Source organism: Copadichromis virginalis, linkage group LG3 (assembly GCF_057382275.1).
Source record: "Copadichromis virginalis isolate Kocher_CV1m ecotype Utaka linkage group LG3, C_Virginalis_male_GT1.1, whole genome shotgun sequence".
NCBI classification, from domain to species: domain Eukaryota; kingdom Metazoa; phylum Chordata; class Actinopteri; order Cichliformes; family Cichlidae; genus Copadichromis; species Copadichromis virginalis.
Window position 1 is genome coordinate 4139265 of NC_140620.1, and position 25407 is coordinate 4164671.

Sequence of the window (25407 nt, forward strand, 5' to 3'; positions counted from 1 at the left end):
TATGAATAAAGTTTATTGTTCATACAGTTCATTGCCGTATGTCTGTGAAAGGCTGAATGAGGGCTGTAGCTCCCTCAGCAGCTGTGGAGCGATGGAGATGTGGTTGGTTAGACACGCTGCTTTAGTTTACACTACAAACCACACTCACCTGTTTACACTCCTTTTGTGTTACAACCACCTTGTTACACTCAAACACCAGATGATGCATCTGAGCCAACTAAGGATTCACTGAGACTGAAGAAGCTCGAGATCATAAGAATTTGAGGCTCAGCTGATACAGTATCATAGGAGAATCCAACCATTGTATGTCAAGAGACTATAGACAGTGAAAGCTCCATCTGGAGGAGGAACGACGTGGTTCAGAGCGTTGCCTCCTGCAGCTGGTGACATGTTCAGATTTCAGCTCTGTCGGTTAGAAAGTCTGTTTTTGTTTTTCATCTGTGTGTTGCTCTTTCATCCTTTTCTTCTTCCTGTTTCTTGCATCAAGCTGGCTGACTTCACCACTGATGAGGTAACCATGAGCAGTAAGCCTCGTGTCGCTCACAGTTACATTTAACATAGTGCGATAAACACACTCAGTCATTATAAGGTACATCCTCTAAAGCAGGGGTGCTCAATACGTCGATCGCGATCGACCAGTCGATCGCAAAGGTAGTATTGGTAGATCGCATGGCATTAAAAAAATAGATGCCAGCCTATCATCCATCCTGTCACTTGATTGATACAGGGAAGCCAGTCAGATGACATCAGATTTTTTCTGACGCTTAGGTCGCTGCGCATGCGCAAACAGCGGCGCGAAGTGTAGTAAAACTGACAAGCTAGTCAGCGAGTTAACTCCAATTTTTAGCTCTCGGTTTTTTCTCTTAAACCTGGCCGTCAGCAGCTACTGTCCGGACTATGCATCCCTGGCTGATTCAATTCAGTGCAAGTCATCAGAGTAAACTCAGGTAATGACAAAAAATTTACATAGTTAATTGTGTTGTGAAATATTGGATATTGCGGTTATGCATGTATATACATTGTAGATATAAAGAATCCTCAATATATTTATAAATAAGTATATGTTTTGGATTTTTGTAGTGGGTAGATCATTTTGACTTGGTCATTTTATAAGTAGCTCACATGCGGAAAAAGTGTGAGCACCCCTGCTCTAAAGGTTCACATAACAGACAAACAGGATAATAAAAATAATCTGGTTCTTTGCAGCGTCCTCAGATGAACGACACACAACATTATTAGACGTCTCAGTATTTGTTACACTGAACACAAATATAAACACAACACTTTTGTTTCCATGAGCTGAACCGGATCCTGACTGGTTTTGCGACATGTGTGTCATTGTGCTACACATGTACGGCATATTTCAGTGGCCTTTTATTGTGGGCAGTCTCAGACACACCTGTGCAATATTCATGCTGTCTAATCAGCACCTTGACATGCCACACCTGTGAGGTGGGATGGATTATCTCAGCTAACGAGAAGTTCTCACTAACACACATTTAGACAGATTTGTGAACAGTGTTTGCGAGCAATGTCCCCTGTAATGTTTCACGTGTCTGAGTGAACACACAAACTCCCTGAGCGTCCCTTGGACCACTGTGAGCAACAGCAGACGTGTGCACTGTGGTCACGCCAGCACCCAAGTTACATGTTTATTAAAATAATCAAATTACAGCATTTATGTTAGACTACTCTTAATTAACTGCTTTAGCCCACTTACAATGAAAATTAAAACAATCTTCTTCATGACCTGTAGTATGTTAACACTATTGGAAGGAAAAATAACTTGAACTTCAATTTTGAAAACACAACTTTCTTTCTTTTTTTTTTGTAAAGCTCTGACTTGTATTATGAGTCTGTGGTCTGGGAGAGAGTCTGTAACTCTGTCTGCAAGTACAGTAAATAATGACCAATGTTGGGCAGTTAATTATATAGTTACTTCTTCAAAAAAGTAACTGAGTTTTGCAAACAAAGTTTTTTGCAGCTGTTTATCTAAAAATGCAGCCAAGGTGTTTTTTAAATAAACATTTCAAACTATTTACAGAACAATCAGCTGTTCTGCATCAAATCTGATGCCACACAAATTATTTGTGTCACTCCAAAAAATAATTTCTGTCCACTATGAGACGAAGGAGAACAACAGCCTGATACCTGCAGGCCTGACAGCAGCAGATGTATCACTGCTGTAACACCTGTAAACCATTGTTCTGACACACACAACAAAACTATTGACTACACACTGACTACACACTAACTACACACTAACTACACACTGACTACACACTGACTACACACTGACTACACACTGACTACACACTAACTACACACTAACTACACACTAACTACACACTGACTACACACCGACTACACACCGACTACACACCGACTACACACTAACACTGACTACACACTAACTACACACTGACTACACACTGACTACACACTGACTACACACTGACTACACAAGATTTGTGCTAAACTTGGCAATCACATCTCAAACACGCCGTCACTCCTAAAACTTCCCCCTTCCTAAACAACTAAATGTCATGTTGCCATATCATTTTTTGATTGGTCCAAATGGTGCATTTTTCCACCAATAGGAAAGGCTGGTGGGGGTTTGTTTTGGTGTTGTTTTTGCTCACAGGCTTTCGAGCGTTTTCCTTATAAAACGGCATTTTTACCGTTTCTTCCCGCAGTAAATATAAACAACGACAGTATTCAGGAAGAAAAACAAAACATTGCAGATATTTTATCATAACTCTGGTTTTACGCGGCCGATCAACACAATTTAAAAACTGGTATAAAGTCCACACTTTGTCCGTCAGTTGTTCCGTCTGTCCTGCTCACATCTCCAATGGTTGTACACGTTGTCATTAACGTGGCTTCACGCCACATCAGCCGCTTTGCTAAAACACCGGTGTCGCACATAAGGACGCTGTCATAGCCTGTCAACCACGTTGATTAGCTGCGTATATACGAATGTGAATCGCGTGATTGGCTGGACTACGGGATAAGGTGGCCTCGTTCTGATCCCATACGGGAGCAGCCAGTCACTGACTAACACTGCAGAACAATTGTTAAAGTTTTCATTTTAATTTCAATTCAGGTGATTTTTTTTTCTTTTTTTTTGTGCGCAACGCAGATTTTCTGTGCAGAGACCGTGCCAGCAGTGCACAATTGTGCACGCACGCAGCTTAGAGGGAACATTGCTTGAGAGTGTCGGGTCTTTTGTGTTTGTAGAAAATGTTTCATATCTTTGAGTTCAGCTCATGGAAAACAGGAGCAAAAACAAAAGTGTTGCGTTTATATTTTTGTTCAGTGTAAACGATAAAACATCAGGTTTGACCCAGAATACACTGAAGCACCGCAGCAATTTCCTAATGTTGTAAACCTGCTCAACATTTGGCAATAAACCCTTTCTGATTCTGATTCTGATTCTGACATGCTAACACATCAACACCACTGAGCTGATCGCAAGCAGGCCGATGATCATCCCACTCTGATAGATGATTGACTGTCAGATCAATAACCTGCTCACTGTTTAACAGACCTCACACACACACACCACACACACACACTTGCTGACTGCAACAGTATCTGACGAGGTTCCTTCCCATGAGAACCGACTGGAGTGTAGATGGGCCCGAGGCGAGGGCGATCGGCATAGACTGACACACAAAGAGAGAAAGGTTTGGGAACGAGAGGAACAATAAAAGGGAAAAAAGTAGGGAAACTGGGGTGAAAAAGAGCCTCGTTGAGACGAGGAAGAACGGGAATGTCAAGAGGGAGGAAAGAATGAAGGGAGGAACTCAGGAGACGCTAATGAAAGGGGGAGAGAGGAGGAAACATTGTTTGAATGCTTCAGATGAGTTGGAGGTAAGAAAGGAGAATAAAAGCACGAGAGAAGCTGGGAAACAAAAGCATAAGAAATGTAGATGATGAGAAAGGGAAGAGGAGGAAAGCAGAAAGATGAATAGAGGAAGTAAGAAAAAGCATTAACAAGAAGAGGAGGAAGAAAAGGAAAGATGAGATGAATGGGAGAGGATAAGAACGAAAGGCAGAAACGGTAAGATGGAAAAATGAAGAAAGAAAGGAGAAGGCAGTTTAGAGAGTCGAGGAAAACTTAAGGATGAGGGGAAAAATAAGAGTTGAGGATTATAGGAAGACTATGGAAGAGGACAGAGGAGAGAAGAAGAGGAAAGGAAAATGTGTGAAGGAAAAAAGGATGATAGGGGGATGGAAAACTGAGGACTGGAAAAAGAGGAGGAGAGAAAGAAAAGAGCGGGAATGAGAAAAACCCGGCTCGTAAAATGAAGGGAGGAGTGCTGGGAAAGAGGAGGAAAAGTGGTCTGAGCAGCCTGGAAGCACAGGGAAAAATGGATATTAAAAAAACACGACTAAGGGATCAACAGAAAGACACTAAAATTGACCAAAGTAGTGAAGAAACCCTCTGTGTGCTGTGTGATTTGGATTTTTTTCTGTATGTTTATGACTGCTTTTTTTAACCGTGCTTTCTCATTTGCTGTGCTCAGGTGGTGGGCGGAGCTGAAAAATGGCGGGTGCATCAGTGAAGGTGGCGGTGCGAGTCCGCCCATTCAACTCCAGAGAGATCGGACGCAACGCCAAGTGTGTGATCCAGATGCAGGGAAACACCACCTGTGAGAACAACACACATGTTCTGTCCTTTAGGCTTTATGGGGCCCCTTACTGAGACACTAACCTGAAGATGTCCTCACAGGATCTGAAACATTCAGATGTCCTGACAAAGATAAAGAAAGGAGAACAAATAAATGAGAAACCATGGAAACAGATTACAAAGGTTTTTAGATAATGAGATAATGACAGAGTTTTATGATAACCATCTCATTATGATGTAAGGAGGATTTTTATTGTGACCTTGAATCATAAACTGTGGGTATAACATGGATATAGCCTCTATGCATATTAAAGCCTCAGGTGTAGCATTGTGGCAGCGGCCATGTTGGTGTTTTGGAGGTTAATCCTCTGTCACGAGCATTAATAAAGTTAAAATTGACCTTCAGCTTAAACGCTGTGAACCTGCTCGTCGCAGAGTTAGCCATGAAAGCAGCTGTGGCATCACTTTAATGTGGCTGAAGAATATAACAGTCCCTGGACTGTAACAGCATTTAGCTTTAGGCTAACAGTCACTATTGATTTTAATTAACAAAGAATGCTAACACTCTCCTGTCCCTGTGCGGGTTAGGGGTTTTTATGGCTTCAGCGATCCCAACGTCCTCCTGGGCTGTCATGTGACGTCTGATCCTACTGCTGCATAAACTGACAGGCACACACAGCCTGGTTATTAATAGACTTCACTGCAGCAGGGCTGTTATTGGCAGCTGTGTGTCCATCTGACTAATATTTATATGCAGAGCCCGTCATATATGCTGTGAATGCTGGGAGTGGTCACATGCAGATGTCCCCACTTCAACAGTCACATTTTGTTGCCTCCATATTTGAAAGTGAGGAGAAAAGAAATAAAACTGGAGTGTGTCCACACACTTCTGGTCATGCACTGAAGGTTGTTTCTTTATGATTCTTTCCAGGCATCTCCAATCCCAAACAGCCCAAAGATGGAGCCAAGAACTTCACCTTTGACTACTCCTACTGGTCACACACAACGGTGAAAACACTCTCTCTCTCTCTCTCTCTCACTCTCACACACACACACACAGAAAACATCAATATTATAACCCAGAATCAGTGATAACAGTGCCATGTGTTTGTGTCCCTGCAGCCCGATGACCCCGGCTTCACCTCTCAGACACAGGTGTATAAGGACATCGGAGAGGAGATGCTGCTGCACGCCTTCGAAGGTGAGTCTGAACGTCCTCTCAGATGTCAAAGAATAGCCCGACCTCTGTCTGCTAAAATACAATTTAAAATTTTTTTTAACTCTAATTAAATTTGGCACTATCGGTCCTCCATAGTCCAACTCCGACTATGTAGCTAATGAGACTAATGGTGACCGGTAACAATGCTGATACTTGTTACTATAGTGATACTGATGTGTAAAATGAGACTGTTGATGGTGATGATGATGCTGATCATGACAGCACAATTATATTCTACATAGGCAGGCTGATAGTCTTAATGTCTAATACAGGAATAAGCTAAAGAGGACTTTATTTATAATTTTAGAATAACTTGTAATATTGTTGTTGTTGTTGTTTTCCAGGATACAATGTGTGTATTTTTGCGTATGGACAGACGGGTGCAGGAAAGAGCTACACTATGATGGGCAAACAGGAGCCTGGACAGGAAGGGATCATACCACAGGTAAACGCAGTCATGTCACGTCATTACTGCTGTTGCATTAATGTTTACTGATTCAAAGGCATAACTGATGAAGAATTATATAAATGTCTGTCTGTCTGTGTGTTCAGCTATGTGAGGACTTGTTTCAGAGAACAGGAGAAAACACAGATCCTGACCTGACCTACTCCGTAGAGGTGAGCCCTCATCTAACCTGATCAGTTTTATTTAAACTGATTTACCCGATTAAACATCCATCACAGGTGTCCTACATGGAGATCTACTGTGAGCGGGTTCGGGACCTGTTGAACCCAAAATCCCAGGGCACGCTGCGGGTCCGGGAGCATCCCATCCTGGGGCCCTACGTGGAGGATCTGTCCAAACTGGCTGTGACTGGATTCACGGACATCCGGGACCTGATGGACGCCGGCAACAAAGCTCGGTCAGTTTTCTTCCGGATAATTTCAGAGGTTGAAGTTTAAAACAAAGTGTAAAAGGCTGCAGCTGTCTGAGGAAGTTTGGAAGGCAAATGATCTAAATTTTTGAAAAACATAAATCTTATTCTACTGGTAACCAATCCATCATATAATACAGCAGAATTATGTAGATCAGCACAGTAGATGGACTTGTCTATCTTTTGAGCCATGATCAGATTGATACCCAATCAGTTCATTAATCGCCCATTAGCCAATGTTACTTATTCTACACTTGTGCTATAAATGTGTAACATCTGTATTATTGTAAAGAATGAATTGCAGTAACATTAAACTAATCAAGTTTATTTCTGATTGCAGGACGGTCGCAGCTACAAACATGAATGAGACGTCGTCCAGGTCCCACGCTGTCTTCACCATCGTCTTCACCCAAAAACGACGAGATCAGATGACCAGCCTGGACACTGAGAAAGTGTGTCTGCTTCTCTGTTTTGTCCCAAAGGACTTTTTTTTTCCCCAAATGTCAGGTTTTTATTTTGATTCTCGCACTTTTCTCTTCAGGTCAGTAAGATCAGTCTGGTCGACCTGGCTGGAAGTGAACAATCAGACTCCTCTGGGGCAAAGGGCACACGGCTCAAGGTCAGAGATAATGTGGCGCAATCAGATTATGTATCTACTCATGTGCTGCTCATTGTCATGCATCCACTGCCACATTCATCATGTATTCATTGTATGTTTGCATGCAGGAAGGAGCAAACATCAACAAATCTCTGACCACATTAGGAAAAGTGATTTCAGCTTTGGCTGAAATGGTAATTCTACACTCTTCATATTTACAAGTCAAATACAGTCATGTGCAATGTGGGAGATGGTTCTGGTACATGGGAAAACTGACTGCTTCTTGTCTCTGATCTGCAGCAGAGCAGTAAAAAGAGGAAAAGTGATTTTATTCCCTACAGAGACTCTGTTCTCACCTGGCTACTGAAGGAGAACCTGGGTAAGTAGAGCATTGGTAGGTTAAAGGAGTATTCACAATGTCAGATTGAGCATAAATAAACAGTACAAGGAGTCATTTAAGGCTAACAGCTATTAGTAATAACGTCAATACTAGGACTAACAGCATGTTTCTTTGATCAAACAATTAACAAGACTTGTTGTGTCTGCACTTACAATACACCTTAACCTGTCAGGACCAATAGTACACCTTAACCTGTCAGGACTAATAGTACACTTTAACCTGTCAGGACCAATAGTACACCTTAACCTGTCAGGACTAATAGTATACTTTAACCTGTCAGGACCAATAGTACACCTTAACCTGTCAGAACTAAAACTACACCTTAACCTGTCAGGACTAAAACTACACTTTAACCTGTCAGGACTAATAGTACACTTTAACCTGTCAGGACCAATAGTACACTTTAACCTATCAGGACCAATAGTACACTTTAACCTGTCAGGACTAATAGTACACTTTAACCTGTCAGGACTAAAACTACACTTTAACCTGTCAGGACTAATAGTACACTTTAACCTGTCAGGACTAATAGTACACTTTAACCTGTCAGGACTAAAACTACACTTTAACCTGTCAGGACCAATAGTACACTTTAACCTATCAGGACCAATAGTACACTTTAACCTATCAGGACTAATAGTACACTTTAACCTGTCAGGACTAATAGTACACTTTAACCTATCAGGACCAATAGTACACTTTAACCTGTCAGGACTAAAACTACACCTTAACCTATCAGGACCAATAGTACACTTTAACCTGTCAGGACCAATAGTACACATTAACCTATCAGAACTAAAACTACACATTAACCTATCAGGACCAATAGTACACTTTAACCTGTCAGGACTAAAACTACACCTTAACCTATCAGGACCAATAGTACACTTTAACCTATCAGGACTAAAACTACACCTTAACCTATCAGGACCAATACTACACCTTAACCTATCAGGACCAATAGTACACATTAACCTATCAGGACCAATAGTACACTTTAACCTGTCAGGACTAAAACTACACCTTAACCTGTCAGAACTAAAACTACACCTTAACCTATCAGGACCAATAGTACACTTTAACCTGTCAGGACTAAAACTACACCTTAACCTATCAGGACCAATAGTACACTTTAACCTATCAGAACTAAAACTACACCTTAACCTATCAGGGCCAATAGTACACCTTAACCTGTCAGGACTAAAACTACACATTAACCTATCAGGACCAATAGTACACTTTAACCTGTCAGAACTAAAACTACACCTTAACCTATCAGGACCAATAGTACACTTTAATCTGTCAGGACTAAAACTACACATTAACCTATCAGGACCAATAGTACACTTTAACCTATCAGAACTAAAACTACACCTTAACCTATCAGGACCAATAGTACACCTTAACCTATCAGGACCAATAGTACACCTTAACCTATCAGGACCAATAGTACACATTAACCTATCAGGACCAATAGTACACTTTAACCTGTCAGAACTAAAACTACACCTTAACCTATCAGGACCAATAGTACACTTTAACCTATCAGAACTAAAACTACACATTAACCTATCAGGACCAATAGTACACTTTAACCTATCAGAACTAAAACTACACATTAACCTATCAGGACCAATAGTACACTTTAACCTGTCAGAACTAAAACTACACCTTAACCTATCAGGACCAATAGTACACTTTAACCTGTCAGGACTAAAACTACACATTAACCTATCAGGACCAATAGTACACTTTAACCTATCAGAACTAAAACTACACATTAACCTATCAGGACCAATAGTACACTTTAACCTGTCAGGACTAAAACTACACATTAACCTATCAGGACCAATAGTACACCTTAACCTATCAGGACCAATAGTACACATTAACCTATCAGGACCAATAGTACACTTTAACCTGTCAGAACTAAAACTACACCTTAACCTATCAGGACCAATAGTACACTTTAACCTATCAGAACTAAAACTACACATTAACCTATCAGGACCAATAGTACACTTTAACCTATCAGAACTAAAACTACACATTAACCTATCAGGACCAATAGTACACTTTAACCTGTCAGGACTAAAACTACACCTTAACCTATCAGGACCAATAGTACACCTTAACCTATCAGGACCAATAGTACACCTTAACCTATCAGGACCAATAGTACACTTTAACCTGTCAGGACTAAAACTACACATTAACCTATCAGGACCAATAGTACACTTTAACCTATCAGAACTAAAACTACACCTTAACCTATCAGGACCAATAGTACACCTTAACCTATCAGGACCAATAGTACACCTTAACCTATCAGGACCAATAGTACACATTAACCTATCAGGACCAATAGTACACTTTAACCTGTCAGGACTAAAACTACACATTAACCTATCAGGACCAATAGTACACTTTAACCTATCAGAACTAAAACTACACATTAACCTATCAGGACCAATAGTACACTTTAACCTGTCAGAACTAAAACTACACCTTAACCTATCAGGACCAATAGTACACCTTAACCTATCAGGACCAATAGTACACTTTAACCTATCAGAACTAAAACTACACCTTAACCTATCAGGACCAATAGTACACTTTAACCTATCAGAACTAAAACTACACATTAACCTGTCAGGACTAAAACTACACCTTAACCTATCAGGACCAATAGTACACTTTAACCTATCAGAACTAAAACTACACCTTAACCTGTCAGGACTAAAACTACACTTTAACCTATCAGGACCAATAGTACACTTTAACCTGTCAGGACCAATAGTACACTTTAACCTGTCAGGACTAAAACTACACCTTAACCTATCAGGACCAATAGTACACTTTAACCTGTCAGGACCAATAGTACACTTTAACCTATCAGAACTAAAACTACACATTAACCTGTCAGGACTAAAACTACACTTTAACCTATCAGGACCAATAGTACACTTTAACCTGTCAGGACCAATAGTACACTTTAACCTGTCAGGACTAAAACTACACATTAACCTATCAGGACCAATAGTACACTTTAACCTATCAGAACTAAAACTACACCTTAACCTATCAGGACCAATAGTACACCTTAACCTGTCAGGACTAAAACTACACATTAACCTATCAGGACCAATAGTACACTTTAACCTATCAGGACCAATAGTACACTTTAACCTGTCAGGACCAATAGTACACTTTAACCCCACAGACATGTATAGAGTTGCAGAGTTAATATCAGGCAAAGTTTAAGTACCTTAAAGGTTTGATGTGTGCTTCTTTCAGGAGGAAACTCTCGCACAGCAATGATTGCTGCGCTAAGTCCTGCTGACATCAACTACGAAGAAACACTGAGCACTCTGAGGTCAGTTACTTGGTGTAATCTGTCTATGAGGCTTTTTATGGATCAGTTAATGTGTTTTCAGGCAGCGGGTATGTTGCAAAGCTGGCATAGTCAGATTAATATAATCTAATTCGGTCCGGTTCGGTTCCAGATATGCTGACCGTGCCAAACAGATTCGCTGTAACGCTGTGATCAATGAAGATCCAAATGCCAAACTGATCAGAGAGCTGAAGGCCGAAGTGGAGCGACTGAGAAACCTGCTGTTCTCTCAGGGCCTGCAGGAGCTGCTGGACAATGCTGGTATGCACACATACAGAATAATGAACCTTATCTGCTTGTTCAGTCTGACGTTCGGGTTCAAATTCTCTTTCAGATTCTTTCAGCTTCAAAAACAGGATCAGTGCGTCTGTTCTTGCAGGTCTTACAATAAAGTTTAACGTCAAAACAAACATGAAAAAAACAATTAATGAGATGATGCTCTGACTGAAGTATTTCTAAATACTCTAAATACATCCACAACATGAGGTTAATCATTAACTTGCTGCTGTGTGGTTTTGATTTCTTGGTATGAAAAAGTCCCGTTCCTAAGTGTCACATGCACATTGATTCTTTTCTGAAGCATTTAAATATCTGGTGTCTGCGATGCTGTGAATCCATCATGATTATTTATAAGAAAAAGCTTAGAAATGTGCTGCGCATCAACACTGCTCATAAAAAGCTGGAGAAGCAGAGAAGCTCCTCTCAGACAGCAGAGTTCATTTCTATTGTGAACCTTATGCATTGCTAAACACGCAAACGCTGTGGATGTGATACTCAGACTGTGCTTCATATAAACATGGAATGCAGTCTGTTTACGGCCTAATAAACTGTACACATCACATGCTGTTGTTCTTTCATTTGGACCTGGTATGAACAGCACGTCTATGTGCAGTATGCTGTAGAGACGGTTATTTACAGACAACAGCAACTGTGTGTGTGTGAGAAGATATTTACAAGCTGTCGTTACATAACCAGGATTGCTGAGATTCCAGCATGTTAGAAATTAAATCTCCTCCTCTTCACTTCTTCTTCTCTGCTCTCTTTCTGTGTCTCTTAAAGTCAACAACAACATCAACGGCCCCGGTGGTGTCGCAGGTGCGTCCCCCTCCCCTCTCCAGCTGGCTCTCACATCCAATGGGATCACGCCTGAGAATGGCTCCGCCCCTCCAGGTCACTCTATATGTTTATGTGGATTATTGGGAATCCAAAAAGACTGTGCCTTTGTCTTTACTAGTTTAAATTTAAAAAATACAGAAGTGGTTCATCATGTTTTCATAATTAAATGTTTTATTTCCTGTGCAGGCGCTGAGCCGGCATCTGAAGGTGACACGCCTGCTGACCGTGATCAGCTGATTGAGGATGGAGAGGAAAGGGTGGAGGGAGAGTCCACAGAGAACATCAGCAAAGAGGAAGCAGCTGAGAGACTGATGGTAGGGCGAGACGTTTTATCACCTCGCACTTTTCCGGGTCATAATTCCATCATATCTAAATTTGAGAAACATATACTCTTAGATCCAGTGTGACTTCCACTGTCAGAGAAATCTATTACTTCTTTGATAGTTTTCTGGAAATCGATTGAAAAGAATGAGAAAAAACAGACTTAAAACTTCAGAACGTGTCTGGGAATCCTCATATTTTTAGTTTTTCTCAGTTTAAGAGAAATTCAGCAAAAGTTTTCTGTACATCTGTGATTACACTGCAAACAGGAGTTGCTGAGCACTATTTCACCTTCTTTGAATGAGAATGAAGAAGTTTTATTGGTATATGTTTACAATACATGTGTGTGTTTTTGCATGTAGGAAACAGAGAAAATCATCGCTGAGCTGAACGAGACGTGGGAGGAGAAACTGAGAAAAACAGAATCTATTCGTTTGGAGAGGTTAGTTTTATTTGAATCTGAGCTTTTTACATGTTTGCCTCTGTCCGTAGTTAATATAGTGAACATTTTTTGGTGTCACCTGTTACTTTCTTAAACGTAACGACGATATCATGAACATCAGCATTTATGCCGCTGCTGAGGGCAGCTCTTTTTCTCCTGAGCCACTCAGACAAAACCTCAGGGCAGGTGTAGAAGTGGAAAAAGTCTCATCTTTTCAAGCTGCTGGATCGTCCTCTGTATTAGCTTGAAATCTTGGCGCTTCTGCACTGACACTGATAAAAAACAACAACTCATGTCTGTGACCCGGCAACAGCTACCATGCGAGGTTTTGTGTCAGCAGAGTGACACATCTTTTGGCATTTCCCACTGTTCATGAAGGCAAAAAAAGGTTTAACGACCCTTTATCCACTGTGGCAGACGAGGCTCATGGGAACTGTAGTGTTTACAGCACAGGTGGAAAAGCTGAGTGTGTTTGTTCACTAACTCACAGATGAAAACATTTGGAAACACGAACACAGAGGGAGAAAAAAAATGGATGATGATTGATGTCTCTGTCTCTCGCTCGCTCCCTCAGAGAGCCCCTGCTGGCAGAGATGGGCGTGTCCATAAAGGAAGATGGAGGAACGCTGGGCGTCTTCTCTCCTAAAGGAGTGAGTGTATATTTAACCCTTTCTCTCTATATATACTGTTGTCAGTCTGTTCTGTGTCTGCAGACATCTTTGCAGAAAATGTTATTATGTAAGCTCTGACAGTCTGTGGGACTGGTTTAGTAATACTTTAACTTTAGGATTGTGTGATCCCTGGCTGCTGACACACGATATGCAGGTATTTGTTAGGAGCTGTAACTCCTGCTGGTATTTTAAAACAGTGTATTTAATTTTTGGATTCACCTTTATGTCAGGTTAAAGCTACTCTTTGAGTTGGTGTGTTTTGTTAGAACAGCCGATAAATTGATTTTACAATCAATCAATCATATAGCACATTTTTAAGACCGAAGTACACCAAAGTGCTTTCCAGTAAAATCACAATAAAATATAAATTACAAATATATAAAATATAAGATGATTACATAATCTAAATACAGAGCCAGATGTAATTTACTTCATGCCTGGGAGTGTTCGTCCAGTCAGAGCCGAGTGTCTGCTGCTCATAAGCACCTGTGTCGACACGCACTCAGCTTTAGAAGTGATGATGTCACTGTTTGATTTTAAGTCTCTCTGGTCTTTGCAGTAAAATCGCTGCAGTCTGCTGAGCAGATGTTTGAAATCCAGATTAAAACTCAGAGACGATAAATCGTGCAGCAGCTTTTCTCTCCGTACCACCACCTCACCGAACATCTTTAACTCTTTCCCTCATAAAGACGACATCTGACAACCTTTAATGACTTCAGGTGAACTTCGACTCAGTGTCAACATTCACTTTAGTAGTGTTGTCTTCATTCATGGTGTGTTGTTCACTTTGGTAAATGATGCTGTTTATAAAAGTGCTTATAAAAGGATCTGACTGAATGCAGTCCTGGCTCCAGTCACATGTTTAGTACTAGTTAAAAGTTAACAGCATCCAATCGTGTTTAGTGTTTTCTATCTTCCACTCTCACTGTGTGGATCCGCCTCACTTTTAAAGGGGGAAAAAGATGACCCCATCATGTAAAACTAAAGTTAATGTAATGTCTGTGTGTGTTACAGACGCCTCACCTGGTCAACCTGAATGAAGACCCTCTGATGTCCGAGTGCCTCCTCTATTACATCAAGGAGGGAGTGACCAGGTCAGCAGTGATTTCATCATCGGTCATTTAGTTCATCAGTTATTTGATCATTTTGTTGGTCTTTGCTCAGAAAATCTGATAAATTGAGTCTAAAGTGTGAAACGTTTTAGCCATCCTGTGCAGAGACCAAACGTCAGAGACGCCTCGGCTCATCTCCATGTGAAAGCAACAAATTACACACAGACACAAGTCCATCACTAGTTTAGCTGCTTTACTTCATTAGTAGAAAAAGTAATGACACTGTTTACATGTAGTGCATGCAGAAATCTGCTCGTGCAGAGGTTACCACACCGATAATGATCCACAGAGTCATCGTGGAGAACAATGAGTTTCATTACGTATCTTATCAGACACGACACTCGCTGTTATCTAACAACTACTTTATGATCTTGGACATCAGAAGCTCCTCCGTTAGTTTTATTGCAGGAGAAGTTGCACCTTCATCTTTATTCCTGGTGGAGTTGTATAACTAGCTTGGCAGGTGTTTACATTAGTTTTTTCATCTGTCTGTGTGTGTGTGTGTGTGTGTGTGCGCGCCAGGGTCGGGCAGCAGGACGTGGACATTAAACTGTCGGGTCAGTTCATAAAGGAGATTCACTGCGTTTTTGTCAGTGAGACCAACGAGCAGGGAGAAGGTGAGATTTTTACTCCTTGCATAAACCTTTGCTCACATGTCTGACACTCTGATGCCTGATTGGCTGTCTCTGCTCTGCTGCACTGCTGTTTTGTGGTCACACAGCTTCATTGTGCGGAGTTTAAGCAGCCTCAGTCCTGTGGTTTGATCAGCTCCTGTAGTTCACTGTGCAATAACCTCATTATGAACCATGGGTCCTTCAGTACTTTATACACACCAGAGAAACATGTTCTACACGTTACCTGAAGCTGTTTAACATCTGAAGTTATAAAAGAATAAAAATACAAACTACATTTGTACAAATTACTTACTTATCATCGTTACCACCTGCTGCATCATAGTTGGCCTCTTCTACAATCTGCTGCCATAGATCTCCTGTTCCAGTGCTGGAAGTTTTTCTTTTTATTAAACGTGGTGTGAGTTTCTAATGATGTAGTGAGCATAGCTGTCAGTAATCCTTGTGAGCAGTCTGCCCTACACACAAAGCACAGCGCACACTTTTTGTTTCTATTATAGGATCTATATGATGTCATAAAGAGGTCATATCAATAGTATACCTGTGAGCACACCTGCGGTCTGTTTGGGGGAGTCTGCCGTCAAAGAAAGGAGCTACAGCAGCTTGTTTCAGACAGAGGGGCCAGTGTGACATAAATAAAAATGATTTTAAACTGGGAGTCATGCTGAGCTGCTGTGGCAGTGTGAGACTAACAGAAATAAAAACATGGATCTGGAAATGCATTTTTAATCAGATTTGATTTGCATCACTCCTCAAAGTAAAGTTTCTGACATGTTTCAGCAGCAGCCGGGGTTAAAGTCAGACCTGCAGGCAGCTGAGTTGATCATTAACATGTGTAAGTCTGGAATGAGTCACAGTGGCAGACAAATGTGCTCTTGACTTCTGTCACATTACACCTCCTGATTCCACTGGCTTATAATCATCTTTAAATATTGAAAGCACACTCGAGCCTCTCTGAGAAGGTTTCTGAAGAGTTTGAGACCAGAAGGACAAAGAAGGTCCTGCAGTGCTTTTATGTACCACATGATGGCTCCGCATGATGTGTGGATTCGAAACTTTGCAGCCAGAACATGCTGATAAGAAAAGTTTGAGCACTTATATATGTATATATAGATTCAATTAGTTACTAACACTAAAAATATTGTTTTGATTGCTATTGCAATTTCATTTTAAATATACAAATGTGGTATTATATATACATATGTCATGAAACCTGTGCTAATTTGCATAAATGTACACTAGATTATGGGGGGAAAATTCCTGTTTTGTTTTTTTTGTTTTTTTCCATGAGCGTCTCACCTTAGAGGTCTGGTCTGTGTCCAGGCTGTAGTTCTTTGTTCTCGGACTGTGTGTAGAGTCTGAAGCTGCAGCTCTCTTCCTGTTTTCATTAAAAGTTATAAACAGGTAGGTGTGTGTGTGTGTGTGTGTGTGTGTGTGTGTGTGTGTGTGTGTGTGTGCGTGCGTGCGTGCGCTCAGTGAGTGACTCTTTCTTCTTCTCTTTCTGTGAAAGCTGCCAGGAAATCTGTCAGGTATTAGTCATTGCTACTCGTCATGGTGACATCATCCTCATGTTCACACCCATGTTTCCTGTGCCTTCCCCGCCTCCCTCCTCCTGTCCCAGACACCCCTTCCTCACCCTCTGTCTGTATATCTGTGTGTGTGTGTCTGCTGCTGTTACCCTGTGCGCTGTAGCACGATCCCTGGTTTCAGTGCATGTCTGTATGTGAGACCGAGAGGCCTCTGTAGTTGTGGACATACCCCTTTTCAGATCCAGGTCTCTGTCTCTGGATTGTGGATGAACCTTTCTAGTAATGTTACAGGATACAAGCCCAGATATTAAGGTCCATGATAAAGCCTCCGTCACTGCTGCGAGTCCTCCCATCAGACTGTTTCATGCTCATGTGTCATTAGTTAGTTGGAGCAGAGACCTACGTTAACGGGAAGCAGATCACCGATGCTGTCGTATTAAAACAAGGTACAGAAACACACCCGGCAGCTTTTCTTACGAGTTCACTGCGGCTTTAAACAAACAGGAAGCACCTGCCATTACACTGCTCCTGCAGCTGTTACATCAGGTTTCACTTTAGTTTACAGCTTATTACACACGAACATGAAAAACAAAGCAGGTTTGATCGATGGAGTAAACACACCACCCAAAACCTGCAGGAGACCTCAGACTCCGTTTCCTGTCTGTTTCCGTCTCTAGGTAACCGCATTGTGATGGGGAAGAACCACGTGTTTCGGTTCAACCACCCGGAGCAGGCGAGGCTGGAGAGGGAGCGCAGCGCCACGATGGAGCAGCAGGGGGAGCCGGAGGACTGGAACTACGCGCAGAAAGAGCTGCTGGAGAAACAAGGCATCGACATCAAGCTGGAGATGGAGAAGAGGTAGATGCACCTTTACTAGACCCTGAAGTGTGGTTTTCAGATAGCATCTGTAGACACACTGTAAACCACGTCAGATATCAGAGCTGTTTCCTGATTATTGATCGTCTGATTGGTTGGTTGGTGTGTGCGTGTGTGTGCTGCAGACTGCAGGACGTGGAGACTCAGTACCGTAAAGAGAAGGAGGAGGCTGACCTGCTGCTGGAGCAGCACAGACTGGTGAGTTTCTCCTTCAGGTGAGCTCGTGTGGTGACTGCTTCAGGTGTTTTACCTTCTCTGTGTGTGCAGTAGCCTACGCAGACAGCGACAGCGGGGACGACTCGGACAAACGATCCTGTGAGGAGAGCTGGAGGCTCATCTCCTCCCTGAGAGAGAAGCTGCCAGCCAACAAGGTATCAGCTCCTCATAATCTCCTCGTTCATAGCTCCTCATGTAGCTGTGACATCCCATAGAGACCTGATAGGATCGTGAAGCAAGCTTTTCTGCTGACAGGAACAGTCATTGGAGCAGATTAATGTACCTGTGAGCTGACCTGTCTCACCTGTATGTCTGTGTCCAGGTGCAGTCCATAGTGAAACGCTGTGGTCTGCCCAGCAGCGGGAAGAGGAGGGAGCCTCTGTGAGTGTATCAGATCCCTCAGAGGAGGAGGATCAGCAAAGACCCCAAACGGGTGACCATGGAGGACCTCCGCATGCAGGCCGTCAAAGAGATCTGCTACGAGGTCTCACAAACACACACGTGATATCAGAGTGTTCTCTGACTGGTTTCAGAGGGACAGATAAACATTTTAGAAGTTATTCTCATAAATACTCTTATATCTCTACATTCAGGGGCAAAGGGTTAAAACTTTACCTCGAAAAATACACTGGACCTTTCAAAACCCAAACCCTCCTGGAGATGGCTCCAGGTGGACACTTTACACTGGTCTGTAGTGTTGGACCAATTTGGTCCATGACTAAGTCAGACAGACTCTGTTAGTTAGACTCCATAGCTCCAGTCAAACGCAACAAATAAGTGGTAAATTGTGAAAATCATACATGATGCATTTTCCAATAAAACCAGGATCACTAGATTGTTACAGACCTTGCTGTGTAACCATAAACTCTTTAAAAAAGGTAGTCATAGTAAAGCCACATTACCTTTTCCTTTCCAAATTTTGAAGCCTGGACTGTAGCATTTAAGAGTTAAAAACATGCATCCGTGGACTGTACGGGAGTGTCACACTGACACTGGTGCCTGCGATTAAGTGTAAAGAAATAAGTCCACTCACTAAAACTGGAGCACAGAGTTCTCGGAGGGTTGGTAGTAGAGCTAGTACCCATGGCACAGTGTTGATTGGTCTGTTCAGCCTGTGTGAGGTAAAATATGTGATCGTCTTAAGATATCGCACCAGAACATACAGAGGCAAATTATAAACCTGAGTGGGTTCAGATTTGCCCATTTTTGTGGGTTCTGTGCACTCAGGCCCTGCTCTACGGTGTAGATGCCACTGAAGTCCATTGATAGGTTGTGGTCACGCAACCTTACAGTGGACAGGTGCATAGATGCTAAAAATGGGTTATTGTAACCAGTCGATATGAGGTTCCTAGGCCACATGATTATGTCATAGTGTCTGATGTAGATAAGAACCTCGGGACCCTAATATGTACCTGCGTGCCAAGTTTGGTTGCTCCACTCCTGATTGTTTAGCAGTCTGTGGAGAGATTTGGAGAACAGTAAAATTAACCAGCACAAACAGTCCAGAGGACATTAGAGGAGGAGCTTTTTTTTCTTTTTTTAAACCTGTTCCTCTGTATGTGGCGCCCCCCTCAGGTGGCTCTGGGAGACTTCCGTCACTCCCGTCAGGAGATCGAGGCGCTCTCCATTGTCAAGATGAAGGAGCTGTGCCGCATGTACGCCAAGAAGGACACCAACGAGAGGGAGGGCTGTGGCCCAGGACGTCTGCGACACTGTGGGCATCGGAGAGGAGAGGAGCCCTCCCGCTGAAGAGGGGGGAGGAGGAGGAGGAAGTGGTGGTAGTGGAGGAGGAGAGACAGGGGAAGGTGGAGAAAAGGCAGGCGTGTACGACTTGAAGGCTCACATCGATAAGCTGACAGATATTTTGGAGGTGAGTTATGCTAATCTTGTTTTCTTCACGACCTGAGAGGCGCTAGAGGAGCAGAGCTAAATGTGTGCGACTCCTGCAGGAGGTGAAGCTGCAGAACAACATGAAGGACGAGGAGATCAAAGCTCTGAGAGACAGAATGATCAAGATGGAGAGCGTCATACCTCTTCAGGTATGTTCGCACCTCCTGTCCCGCCCCTTCAACCCATCACCACCAGAGTTAACCGTTGTTTGACTTGTTTCCAGGACGACGACTTGAACGGCGAGGGAGGCGAGTCCCCTCAGAGAGAGAGAGAGATGGAGATAGGGACGGGGATGATGAATGCCCTAGCCACCCAGAGGTCAGAGTTCAGCGGCTGATGGAGGAGGACCCGGCGTTCAGGAGAGGACGCCTCCGCTGGATGAAAAAGGAGCAGCAGCGCCTCCTGAACCTGCAGCAGCAGAACATCACCAAGAAGCTGCGAGGACAGAACCAAAGCCAAGGTGAGCTCGGGGGTGTGGCCATACCGTGATGGCGAGGGTTCCAATAGAAGTCACTGCAAACGATCGTCATCAATAAACCCTTCAAATGATTGTTTATCTGTACTTAGTCGAGTCGGTTGCTTATGCTGTGACCATCTTTAATTTACAGTCTGTGCTCTGTCCCTAACTTTACTCCTCCCCCAGCTCCAGGTCAGAACGCTTCATCCCTCCGCAGGAATGCAAGCTCAAGTTTCCCTTTAAGAGTAACCCTGCCCATCGGCTGTCATGGGGACCCGCCAGTGCCGCTCTGCAAGCTCTCGGTCTGGGGGAGGGAGGAGGAGGTGATGGTGTTGAGCAGAAGGAGAATGGAGGAGGAGAAGCTAAAGGTTCTCCCTCACCTCCACCTCCCCCACAAGGTCAACTGCCTGGTCTCTTGCCCCTCCCCTTCCCAGCTCAGCCCCCTCGCATGCGCACCCCAAGTCCTCATCGCGCCTGGCAGCAGCGTAACCAGGGCAACCAGGGTGGCTATCACTACAACAACCAGGGCAACAACCAAAACCAGCAGCGTCGTTACCGCCGCAACTCCCTGGACAGCTCGCCACAGGGGAACGGGAGCTACGACAATGACCAGCACTTCAGCAGTGGTGGCAATGGTGGCCACCAGGGGTGACCAAGACAGAGGAGGGGATTTTGACCTGGGCCAGGTGGGGAGAGAGGAGGAGGAGGCAGAGGAGGAAGCAGAGACAGGGACAGAGACAGAGATGGAGGCTTCCATTATAATCAACGCCAGCACCATCAGTTCCACCACCACCATCCCTACTACAACCCCCACAATGCACCATTCCAGCCTGGACCTCACCCTCACCCCCATTACCACAGCCTGCCGCGCTCAGGGGCTCCACCCCTTCCTGCTGACATGCTACTTGGCATTATGCCACCGCCGGGGGCGTGGAGCGTCAACACTCCGCCCAGGATGAGGCGGCAGTTCAGCGCACCGGACCTCAAAAACAACAACAAGGAGACGCCGATCTGACCTCTGACGTCCTGAATACGGAGACTCCTGATTGGCTGCGGGACACAGGGCGATCCTGATGCTGTAGAGAATCGGCTGAGAGTGTGCGCGCGTGTGTGCAATTGAGCACTTTTACACACCCTGTATCCTCTGTCCTGCTGCGTGTGTTTGTGCTTGTGTGTGTGTGTGTGAAGCTTGAATTAGCAAAGGTGAGCTGTTAGCGACACTGACGTGCAAAAAGTGATTTTGAATTTGTTTTATTTTATTTTATCTGTTATGTTGTTCTGTCAGACTTTGATCACGTAGTAATTTAGCCTTTTTTTATTTTTTAAATTTCACCGATGGCTGGTGTTCGGGTGTCGATCATCGTGTTAACAAGGTGCCTTAAAGCCAACGTGTCTGCTGGTGAAGCTAATTTTCTTTTTAAAGATCAAGTATGTTTGTTAGTAGGGCGGTGTTTCTGGGTTAGAAGAGTTTTTTTTTTTTTTAGTGTTAGCAAGTGAAGAGTAGGTGAAATTGTGAGCTTAGCCTAGCCTACGCTGCATTCAAGTTCCATGGGAATTACAGATTGTACAGCTTGTTTAACTCACTTCAACCCTCAAACTGATGATTAAGAGTTTAATCTGGAGCAGTTCCCAAATGGTGATTAATATTAAAATGAAGTTTATTTTTACTCGTTTATTTAATCATAAATACAATAGAGCCCACTGTGCTTGTATTTAGCATCTGCTGCAAACCAAAAAAAAATGTATACAGTTCAACAACTTAAATATTGATTTAAATTTGAGAAAAAAATATGCAGAAACATATATATTACATGTGAGTACATTTTCTCAATATTTAATTCTTTGAAAAACACACTGATAATGTTGCCTTTTTTTCCTGTCATATTTACCACCTGTGATCTGTTTTTGATTGAAGCTTGAAACTTGTATTTACATCTTCTCCCATGTGATTTGAATGCAGCATCGCTGAGTGCTACAAACCAAAGAAAGCGGCTGTGTGGCGCCTCCTAGTCAGGGTAAAAGCATCAGTGCAGGAACAATAAGTGCCAATGTGGCTTTTGTAAAAACGCTAAAACACGCAGAGTTCCAAAAATGGAGAAGCAGGCGAGAAAGGCGAGTGCAGATGCCCCCCTGAGGAAGAGGAGGTGCAGAGAGGAAGAAGAGTAGGTGGTGCGCTTGTCTTATCTGTCAGATGTTTGTTTTTAAGAGCTGTGTGTGTATATTTGAAGTGTTAAATCTGATTTTAAACACATGAAACGTGCTGACGGTAAGTTCACCGTCTCTGGCAATCGTGGGAAATGCAAGTGATGCGTAACACATGATGATGCCCCAAGGTGGGAAATGTGGGAGCTTTGAGACAGAATCCTGAAGGGATGGATTAGTTTATGTAGGGCTGGATAAGGAAGGAATTCTGGGAGATGTATTGAGAAGCAGAAGGTTTTGAGGAAGAGAAGAAGAAGCTGATATACAGTAAGCTTTTTTTTTTTTTTTTTGAAGAAGTAACAGACACTACAGCATGTCGGGTGTGATACAAGATTCGTGCTGTAAGGACGCGACACTTTTTACTTTATGTCCAATTCAAAAAGGATGGGAAAATTCACTGCTGCCTTCCTGCCACGTCAGGATCCTGGAAATTGTGGCCTCCACCTGTTTCAGGTTGCTTTTAATTTCTTCTCGTTTTTCAAACATGACATTTGCACACACATACTTTTGCTGGTGTTGTGTTCACTTCACATGTGTAAGACAGGAAACAAATTTCCAGCTTCCTGCGTCCCAGCGAACGCAGCACCCTATGTGCGTTTTATTCGCACTGAATTAATGAAGACAAGTTTACTGCCAGGAGGAGCTGGGAGAGTTGGTGATACTGCGCACACTCCACCCACTCAAAGCAGAGGATTGTGGGAGTTAACAAGTGGAGCAACTATGAGCTCTGTGACTTTTAAGGCTTTTTCCTAAAAAGGTTAGATCCAACCAATGGCAGTGCTCCTTCCCGCTGCAGGAGGGAGTCAGCGCCATGACGATGACAATAATTGTGATGAAAACAAAAGAAGTGATTGCAATTGGCCTGAGAAGCATGATGTCAGCAGAATCTCTGGAATTGGTCAATCACAGGACAATCGCTAATCCTGCTGCCACTGCCGGGCCTGATGGGAAAATATGTTTTTTTTATTTTTATTTTTTAGATTTGTTTTTTTCATTTCCAGCTTGGGCCTCTGATTGGCTGTTTGTTTTTCCTTTGTGTATCACATCATGTACTGCGTATTTTAACCAACCTCCATGTTTGACCTTTGGTTTATGATGTCATCAGTCATCTTCACTTATTAATATAATTATCCTAAAGTTATACGTGTCATTAATATTTGGTTATTGTGGATGCTGCTAAAGGGAGTTTCTTTGCCCTCACACAAACCGTTGAGTTAGTGTGTGTGTGTGTGTGTTGAGCGTCTGTTTGTGTGTGTTTGTGGGTTAATTTAGAATCAAACAGTAAAGTTTGTTTTACTTCATAAAGCTGATTTTAGTCATTATTCTTTTTCTTTGGTTAGTTTTGTTGTTTTTTGAGGTGGAATGGGGGAGGGACTTGGAGTGGGTGGGGTGTTGCCATGGCAGCCATGACTCGGCAGAATTCCAGAACATTGTAGAACTCCCCTCACTGACAGGCTGTGCCCATTCCCTGCACCTCTGCTCTAATCATGACCTCAGAATCTGTGACATTACGGCGCAGTGTCGCTTCAGAACTCGAAACACGGATATGGATATGATGACATCATAGTGTAGCCCTCTTCCTGTTGGCCCAGACCCCCTCAGTTGCTTTTTTGTTATTGTTGTTTTTTCTCTCTGTATGTGTTGGGTTGTCTTTTGTTGTTGTTTTGTTTGTATCAGGAACCAATCTCAGGCTCTACCTGCAGACAACATGATGGCAATAAACTGTCTCCAAGATTCAAAATAAGGCTCACTTCTTGTGTTTTTATTGGGTCTTCATCCACAAAGGATGGCTATGGAAGCTGAGAGGTGTCAGGGCACTCAAACATTGTCTTAAAACTGCATAATTTCTAGTGGCCAGCAGGGGGCATCTCCTGGTTGTTAAATGATTTCCATGACTAAAATGAGCCTGCTGTTTACTGGTCCAGATCCACTGCCTGTTTGAGAAAATAACTTTTCGTATTAGTTTGTGGTAGTAACGGAAAATTGTGAAGTAATAACCCAGAAGTCTAATTTAAAAACAATGTGTTTTTCCAGGGTGCAAACAAGTTTCCCCATATAAGAGTTGCTTTAAATGAGTCCTAGAATAGAAGAATAGAATAATGATAACTGAGATAGAATAGAAAGGACAAAACAGAAAGTATTTTTCGTTGCAAAGATCACAAGCAAAAAGAGCTGTTCATTTATGCATTTTGTGTGTGTGTGTGTGTGTGCGCAAGGGCGTAGATTTGGTTTTGGCATTGGTGGGGACGGATGATTCAACCACTGAACCCTGCCCTGTTTCTTTTTTTCCCCTTTTTGTCTTTGCTTCTTGATAAAAAAAAAAAAGGGAGAAATATACTTGCTTACATATGTTATTCTACATGCTTTTAAACCATTTAAAATTACAATTCATAGTTTTATATGTGAATTATATAATGTTAAATTACTATTAAACAAATGACGAAGTATTTTAGGCTTTAGTTTACTTCAGCCATATTCCATATAAATCAGGTATCATACAAAAATAAAAACCGCTTCAAATACAGTCATGAGAATAAAAGAATATGACTTTAAGGACTTAACAACATTACTTCAGTTATAGTACACCAACATATCTGATACATTAGCACTAAGGGAACACTGAATGACCTGCTGGTTTTTTTTCCATAAAACTACTCATCTAAGATCACCACAAAGTAAAAGATCTCTCAGCAAAACTATGCAACATTTTAGGCACTATAGCCCCGATCAAATCAGTGAGCTGGGATTTTTTATTCTAAACATGAACTACTGTTACAGCAACAGACATGGACTACTGGTGCCCCACACAACAACTCAATGT

The 25407-nt window shown here is 42.6% G+C and overlaps 1 protein-coding gene and 1 pseudogene across 2 annotated transcripts in view; both read left to right on the top strand.

The window, feature by feature from the left end:
• The window catches only part of LOC146712356 (rab3 GTPase-activating protein catalytic subunit-like), a 19887-nt pseudogene extending 19289 nt beyond the window's left edge, over positions 1-598 (top strand). Inside the window, exon 16 of the transcript XR_014915934.1 lies at positions 488-598. The product of XR_014915934.1 is annotated as a rab3 GTPase-activating protein catalytic subunit-like (transcript). The remainder of the gene's footprint in view (positions 1-487) is intronic.
• The window catches only part of LOC146712357 (kinesin-like protein KIF1C), a 26911-nt gene extending 2577 nt beyond the window's left edge, over positions 1-24334 (top strand). Inside the window, 29 exon segments of the mRNA XM_085436294.1 lie at positions 4533-4658; positions 5568-5644; positions 5759-5837; positions 6200-6300; positions 6408-6473; positions 6540-6718; positions 7071-7182; positions 7272-7349; positions 7457-7522; positions 7629-7707; positions 11026-11104; positions 11235-11383; positions 12182-12292; positions 12425-12552; positions 12922-13001; positions 13576-13651; positions 14687-14766; positions 15307-15439; positions 17328-17391; positions 17623-17803; positions 17947-18023; positions 18092-18192; positions 18360-18521; positions 19613-19722; positions 19724-19907; positions 19987-20076; positions 20151-20195; positions 20198-20424; positions 20577-24334. Of these exon segments, the coding sequence (XP_085292420.1) occupies positions 4553-4658; positions 5568-5644; positions 5759-5837; positions 6200-6300; positions 6408-6473; positions 6540-6718; positions 7071-7182; positions 7272-7349; positions 7457-7522; positions 7629-7707; positions 11026-11104; positions 11235-11383; positions 12182-12292; positions 12425-12552; positions 12922-13001; positions 13576-13651; positions 14687-14766; positions 15307-15439; positions 17328-17391; positions 17623-17803; positions 17947-18023; positions 18092-18192; positions 18360-18521; positions 19613-19722; positions 19724-19907; positions 19987-20076; positions 20151-20195; positions 20198-20424; positions 20577-21399 (3843 nt within the window). The 5' untranslated portion in view covers positions 4533-4552 and the 3' untranslated portion in view covers positions 21400-24334.
• Positions 24335-25407: the final 1073 nt, after the last annotated feature.